At 33.0% G+C, this 8,104-nt stretch overlaps 1 protein-coding gene across 1 annotated transcript; it reads right to left on the bottom strand.

Moving 5' to 3' along the window:
• Positions 1-826: 826 nt before the first annotated feature.
• Positions 827-7,207, bottom strand: LOC111708256 (uncharacterized). The gene is made up of 4 exons (XM_023481578.1): positions 7,142-7,207; positions 3,688-3,748; positions 2,485-2,564; positions 827-1,282 (listed from the first exon to the last, which is right to left on the bottom strand). The coding sequence occupies exons 3-4, from the start codon at positions 2,530-2,532 to the stop codon at positions 842-844; spliced, it is 489 nt and encodes a 162-aa protein (XP_023337346.1). The 5' UTR covers positions 2,533-2,564; positions 3,688-3,748; positions 7,142-7,207; the 3' UTR covers positions 827-841.
• Between the last annotated feature and the right edge of the window lie 897 nt (positions 7,208-8,104).

Here is an 8,104-nt window from a genome sequence, read left to right as displayed (position 1 = left end):
AAAATAAAACAGTATTCATCCTAAACCCAAGAAATGAATCATGTCCCCGATTTTCCAAACTTCTCTGAATTGAGTCCAACCTAACCCAACCCAACCCAACCCAACCCAGAAAACCGTAGGAAAATACCCTGTTCTCCAAGTACACCCTGATACTCAAACCTGTTCTAAGAATATTTAACTTGACAAACTACGCGGTTGAACACCACGCAATCTTTGCAATAATCTTTCATCCTTGCTACAAACGGGAATGGAAAGGAATTATTTTTTATAATCCCAAAATCTTTGCAACCTGATGGTGCAAATCTTTGATATTTCTAACTTAGATTACTTTATCTAACAAAATTTAAAGTTTGAAATATCTAAGGTATATGACAATGGGTTGCAAATATATCAGAATTGTTTGCAATGTCTCAATTTCTTATAAATTCTCAAATAAATGCTAATTATATGTTCAATGCATATAGGTTTGTATAAAATATTGAAATTTAAAGATCAAAAGAATTTAAAATTTAGAGCAAAGATGAACATACAAATGTTATAATCTATAGAACTTATTGTATATTGCACATAGTATTTTGTATGTTATACATATATTGTATATTGTATATTGCATAATATATATTGCATATTGTATATTGTACATAGTATTTTGCATGTTATTCATATATTGTATATTGTATATTGTATATTGTGCATTGTGTTTTGTATGTTGTACATATATTGTATATTGTATAATATATATTGTATATTGTATATTGTATATTCTATATTCTATATTGTATAATATATATTGCATATTGTGTAATATATATTGTGCATTGTATATTGTATATTCTATATTCTATATTGTATATGGTCGGTTCCTTATGCTCCGTCTCAATTTATCCATTTTCCTCGGAACCTCAGCCTCTATATGTCCAGGTAGAGGCTGAGTATCTCCAACCAGATCCTTCTTATCCTTCTCCACAACCTTGATCACCTCAACCCTAGTTCCTCCGTCAACCTTAGAGCCAATACTAGTCCTAGTCTCAACCTGAACAGGTCTGGGAGGTTCCCGGAGAGGTTCTCTGGGTGTATCTATAGTTTCCTTCCTCTCCATCTCTAACTGAATTCCGTCCGGTTCGTCGCGTTTCCGTCGCAACTTTTTCGCGATTGATTTACGGATCGATTTGTTTCGCTTCATGCCAAGATTTTTAAGATGTTCGTCCCGTTTCTGTTCCTTGATCACACACTCCAGGGGTTCGTCCTTTATACTCACGGACGGGACTCGAGTAAGGTTCGACTAAAGGAGATCAAAATCAATCTTTATAAAAAAAATTCTTAAAGGGAGTGACCGGCTATGTAAGGTAATTGAACTGAGTATGCAGTGTTGTCGAAAACATCTTTAGGATTCATTTGAGACATATTTCACTTTTTAAAGATCTGTAAATCCTGAGTTTGAGCGCAAATTCGACGTTCAAAACTCCTGATTTGGGGGTGGATACGCTTTCAGAATTAGTTTTTTTAAATTATTAAATTACGACAACGAAAAATAAAGTAAAAATTATACAGTAATCTAATTAGATGGCTAGGAACATATTTCACAAAAGAAATTTGTCAATAAATCAATGCTAAAATCGATTATTTCGTTTACATTATTATATTGAATTTCTAATTTTCTTTGAATGTATTCGCAAATTTTTTAAAATTCTTTAAATGTCGTCTTTTCAATAAGAATTATAGAAAATCTGCGAACATCTTTGTGAATAACGAGAAACTAGAATAATGAGATAATAGAAACTAATAATTGAACAAGATTAATTATTTTCGATGATAAGATTGATCTTTATTTTCTAAAATGTTCCTAAACATGGCGTCTGTAGTTTATTGTAGAATATTTTAACATTTTACGTCGTCGTTAATTAATAATTTAAAAAAAATTCTGAAAGCGTATCCACCCCCAAATCAGGAGTTTTGAACGTCGAATTTGCGCTCAAACTCAGGATTTACAGACGTTTAAAAAGTGAAATATGAATGAATCCTAAAGAAGTTTTCCACAACACTGCGTCCTCAGTTCAACTACCTTACATAGCCGGTCACTCCCTTTAAAACTTGATTTAAAAATGTGCAATCTCAGATATTAAGAAAATTGCGTCATATGTATTTGAGCTAAACACATGCTGTAATATAGAGCATAAAATACATCAAGCTCTGGCAGTATAATGTTGTAAAATAATAAATGTAACAAAACAGAAATTCCTTGACATTTAGATAAAGAATTCTCAATAGGTAATACAATATATTTGTAAAATAATGCTTTAGTTCCTATTCTGAATCTAAATCCTTTAACCAAAAAGCCTGGAGTACATTTCTGGTTAAAATACGTGGGTAAACTTAGAGTTTAATGATGCAATTCATTCTGGAAGTTGGCACATTCTGCAGTAATACAACTACGTACAATAGTGAAGCAAGGATGCATATTTGATTGATTGATTTGTCACTTTCCTGTTGGGAACCCATCTTCAGCGACCTCCAGATAGATTTAAACCCCATGATGGCTGCTTACAGTTGTCGGGTTACAAACACTGCCAAAATAAACATCAAAATATGAATGTTTAAGGATAAAGAATGCAGGATGCATTTCAGTTTTTGTGTACAAGATGAATTGTTGCTTTAAATGGAATTGCGTAGGCGTCGGTGTGAGGAATGAATAAGAGAAGGGATGGGGTTAGGGCTCAGAAAATACAAAGAATAGGAAGGAAAAAGGAAGAAAGAATACAAAAGTAAAAAAAATAAGGTTAAGATGAAGAAAGAATACACAGAAATGGAAAACGAAGGAAGAATTCGTAGAATATACAAAAAGGAAAAAAAAAGAAGGTAGAATACAGCAGGAAAAAAAGAAGGTAGAATACAGCAGGAAAAAAATGTGGAAAGAAAAGGTAAAGTGCAGTGGAAAGGAATAGGTGTAATACGGGGGAAACGTGGGAAGTAAGTTAGAGTACAACGTAAGGAAAAAGGAAGGTGGGAGGTGTGTAGAGTACAACGTAAGGAAAACGAAAAGGCAGAATACAACGGAAGTAAAAAGGAAGTAAGAGTAAAACGGAAGGAAAAAGGAAGGTAGGGTACAACGGAAGACAAAGGAAGGTAGAATACAACGGAAGGAAAAGGAAAGAAAGAATACAACGGAAGGAAAAAGGAAGGTAGAATACAACGGAATTAAAAAGAAAATTAGAGTACAACATAAAGAAAAAGGAAGGTAGAGTACAATGGAAGTAAAAAGAAAGCTGGAGTACAACGAAAGGTTAAAGGAAGGTAGAGTACAACGGAAGGAAAAGGAAAGGAAGAATACAACGGAAGGAAAAGGGAAGGTAGAATACAACGGAAGGAAAAAGTAGGTAGAATACAACGGAAGTAAAAATTAAAGTGAAAAATGTAGCAGACAGAGAGCAGAGTAAAGTTAAGAATAGAGAGAACTATGATGACTGATGAGAATCCAAGAAGTATAATTTACAGATTGATCCCCAAAACAAGAAGCAAGTAAGGAGTAATAAATAACCAAAACAAGAAGCAAGTAAGGAGTAATAAATAACCAAAACAAGAAGCAAGTAAGGAGTAATAAATAACCAAAACAAACAAACTTTTGATTGGGAAAAATCGGAGCAATGTTTTCGTGTGCTCTCAGTTCTCAAAAAAATTAATGATATTTTCCTGGTTCAGTTTTCAGCTTTTTCCATCTCCATCCTCAATGCAGTTGCCAATGCAGGGATTCCTGTAATGTTGCGTCAGTTACGTCAATTCAAAGGAATTCCAATCTTGTAGATAAAATCGTAATCTATCTTTCCCTCTATCTTACAATTTTTGCATATCTTTCTTCCAATCTCACATTGTTTGCGTATGTAACCGTAACCAGGAAACGGTGTGCAGTGTGTGTAATGTATGTTTAGGTTATTATTTCTAGATGAGTCATGTAGACAGAACTCAAATCATGCTTTCCTATACTATTTATTAGCTTAACCCCACCCAGCTCACCCAGCACCTGGAGATCGATAGGGTTCGGTTTCAATCCTCCCACTCCTGGTTTATCAAGGATACAGCTATTAGTTCAGAGTTGGAAACTCTTAATAAATGAAACTTAATTTAACCCCTTTTAAAAATTAAATTCCTCACTTACATGTTAAAATGATCCCTATGTATTTGCAACCTTATGTTTTAAACCTTTGATATTTCAAACTTGGAATATTCAATCCAACAGAGTTAATAGTTGAGTTATCTAAGGTATACAGGTTGCAAATAAATAAGGGAATTAGTTTTTAAAGGAATTTTGGACCATAATTTGAACGACCCTTGAATTGTACATGATTCACAATGGATTCCTTTAACTCTTTTTATAGGGACGCATAACGGCTTCAAGATACCATTGTATATTTTAGATTGAAATTATGGTGATAACATCTTTCACACAAAATACTTTTTTAACGAAAAGCTTGGAAATTTAAAACTTAAAATTCATGGATAGGTTGTAACTTTAAATTCATGGATATGTTGTAACTTTAAATTTATGGATAGGTTGGAACTTTAAAGGAACTTTAAATTTATGGATAGGTTGGAACTTTAAATTCATGGATAAACTTTAAATTCATGGATAGGTTGGAACTTTAAATTCATGGATAGGTTGGAACTTTAAATTCATGGATAGGTTGGACTTTAAATTTATGAATATGTTGGAACTCTAAATTCATGGATAGGTTAGAACTTTAAATTCATAGCTTGGAACTTTAAATTCATGGATAGGTTGGAATTTTAAATTCATGGATAGGTTAGAACTTTAAATTCATAGGTTGGAACTTTAAATTCATAGGTTGGAACTTTAAATTCATAGATAGGTTGGAATTTTAAATTAATGATAGGTTGGAACTTTAAAATTCATGGAAAGGTTGGACTTTAAATTCGTGAATATGTAGGAAATCAGTTAAGACGTTAAGTTCAAAGTAGATAATAACTTTAAACTTATGCATAGGTCAGTCCATACTGAAATAGACAGGTCAAATTATTGGCAGGACTCGTAGAACATCTGATTTTGATTTTAGGCGCACAAGTATGAGAAGAGATAATTTATCCCGTCACATATTAGAAATAAAATAAATGTCCTACTCAATAGATCTGCATCAAGAGAAGTTATGATTGAAAACACATAAGATTTGAATCTTACGCGTATTTTACTTAATTTTGACGTGGATCTAATTGATTTGTAACTGAGTAGGAATAGGGTTGTCTGAACCCAGGACAGGAAATGGGAGAGAAGGGTTAAATATTGAAAGTGTAGGATGGGGGGGGGGTCGTTAACCATATGTACCCTGACATCCGTTTATTAACCATGGGGTCTTTGTTTAACCCTACTACTGGATGGACAGACAGGAAGCCAGAGTTTGAAGGGGGGGGGGGGTATAGGGGTCAACTTGAGTTAGTAAAATGGGATATGTTAGCATCTGGACTGGATGATATAAAATCTATACTGTTACAAAAACAATTTTCTATTTCCTCATTTCTCTACATAAACATAAACAAGGAATTAAATAGATTTGTGAATGCTGTTTCAGCTGGATAGGGAAAGAGATTGAATTTTACGGTGGTACTATGGACTAGAAGACGACATTTAAGCGATCTTAGGTGCAATAACGAAAGCAGTTTGGCATAAGCTTTAAAGTCAACTTCATAATTGTGAAATGGGTCTGTGAACATTGCACATTTGCTGTGTTTCATGTTTATTTAACCATCTAAAATCATTAAATTGAGTCTTAATGCCGTCTCTATAAACCACATTTTTATTTTTATTGTTTTTTCAAATAGATCATGGACCAGTTCTGCATGACGTCACAAGTGTCAAATATAACAAGGAAAACAGCATGTTCTCCCATTAGTAGAAAACAGAAAATAAAGAACACAAACTTGCACTTATTTCACTGTAAGATAGGCACTTAACTATTACTATTATTAATCATTTTTTCGGACACATAAATACTTGACACTTTTGACGTAAGAATACATCTGCACTGAGAGTGTACAAATTCTACGTTGCCATCTCTTGTACTAGAATCTATAATAGTTTATTTTTAGTGCTGCTTTTAAGGTATATTTACAATTTTTTGTCTTGTTATATTACTATTTACTTTATATAGATGATAAAATATTAGGCACAAATGTTTGTGAACTAAGCATATTTTAAACTGTTAATCATATAATACAAAAGTTTTTTTTGAAACCAAAGTAAACTTCATTAGGTTTTAGAATCAAATATCTCTATGTTAGAATGTGTCGAAACTGTTAGAAAAAGTATATCCTCCCCTAATCTTTTTCATGTAAAATTGAGGATTTAAAGAAATCATATCAGGGCTTAAAATTATATTCATGTGAAACAATTTTATTTAATTCACTGCAGAAATTTTTGCTATTTTTGAATTTTTTTAAATATGGATCTCTTATAACATTTCCCCCACCCCCACCAAAAAAAACATTTCTCGTAGTACTGAATAAGATGTAAATGATAAAAAAATATTGTTCTAATTTATTTCAATACTAACATCCCCCCCCAAAAAAAAAATAGGATTCAATTTTCTCAAAAAAAAAACTAATTATATCTAAGTAACTGATAATAAGTGTTTAAATGTTTATTTTCCTAATTCGGATTTAGCCAGTTTTGATCCAATTCCGGCTTGGCAGGTTTTCAAAAAAAATCTATTATCCAACTTCAATGCGTCATTGTCATTTTGAATAAGAAAATTATTTGAAAGACCCAGTTGACGCAAATTTTCCTTGTTTTGAGTAGGGCGCTGATTCGAAGGTTAAAATTCACGATAGAGTTCTTAACTTTCGATGTAAACACGAATGATAATTATGTCCTAGTTCTGAATAACTCGAGCGTATCCCACCTGTAGAATACGGAGCTTATTAAATCTTAATAAATATCTCACTGTAACATTCAGAATCAAAACCAAGCTTAGTGGTTCATAACAATTACACTGCAGTTTCACTTTTACCTATAGTTCACTTAACTCATGTTAAAATATTCCTGTACAACGTATTGAAAGTTAATACATCTGAGGTTGGGTTTATTCAAGTATTCCGAGGTTTGGATGGTTTATTTATGGAGTAAGATTTGGTATACCTGCTCCCACCCTGAACCCAGGTTTCCTGCTACTGGCTGGGACTGAAGAGGAACCGGTCTGAACCCTGCAGGATGATGACCCGGCCCAACCATAGGAATTCTCAGCGCACCAACCGATCTCTCTCTCCATCCGTATCTATCTATCTATGAACCCCTATGCTCAGCTATCTATCTATCAGAACGAGGGTTGAGTTAAAGTGCCTAGAAATATGCCTAAGGCGTTTCTACTTTGGAAGTTTCTTATCTGAGTTCCTTAGGCTGAATGAAGAGGGGGGGGGGATGGTCAGGGGTTTACAATATGTAACATACATCCACACTTATAATATTTTCTTTATACCAATCCTCCTGTAAAAATCTCAAATATTTGCTTGTTTACCGGCAAACCATCTGCTCTTTAGGTTCAATCTTACATTGGTGTTATAGGCTCAACAAAGAAGATTCAAATTCTTCTTATGGACTTATACACCTTGAAGAAACTATGTTAGATAACTTATTCTTTGCCTTTGCCACAAACTCAAATTTTCCATTAAATATTTGATATTTCAAACTTAGACTAATTGAGCCCACAGAATTCATTGTTTGAAATATCTAATGTATACGGATACGACACATGGGTTGCAAAGATAATGATTAGATAATGATGTGTGGCCCAAACTCAACTCCTTTAACAAATTAACATTTTCCGCAGCTTCTTCGATTCTAGAGTAAGTCTAAAGTTGTGGTCCAGAAGTGTTGAAACCAACCTAGAGTAGACGTCTCATAGAGTCATAACCCCTGTAGGCCTTCAAGCCGCCTACAAGTGTTGAAACCGTTATACACCTAGAAGTGTCAAGATATTTGTTTATATATTTGTCAAGATATTTATTTATATATTTGTCAAGATATTTGTTTATAAATTTGTCAAGATATTTGTTTATATATTTGTCAAGATATTTGTTTATATATTTGTCAAGATATTTTTTT

This window comes from Eurytemora carolleeae, unplaced genomic scaffold (assembly GCF_000591075.1).
Source record: "Eurytemora carolleeae unplaced genomic scaffold, Eaff_2.0 scaffold842, whole genome shotgun sequence".
Classification (NCBI taxonomy): Eukaryota; Metazoa; Arthropoda; class Copepoda; order Calanoida; family Temoridae; genus Eurytemora; species Eurytemora carolleeae.
The sequence above is the reverse complement of the archived record's forward strand: the minus strand, read 5'-3'. Positions and strand labels throughout refer to the sequence as shown.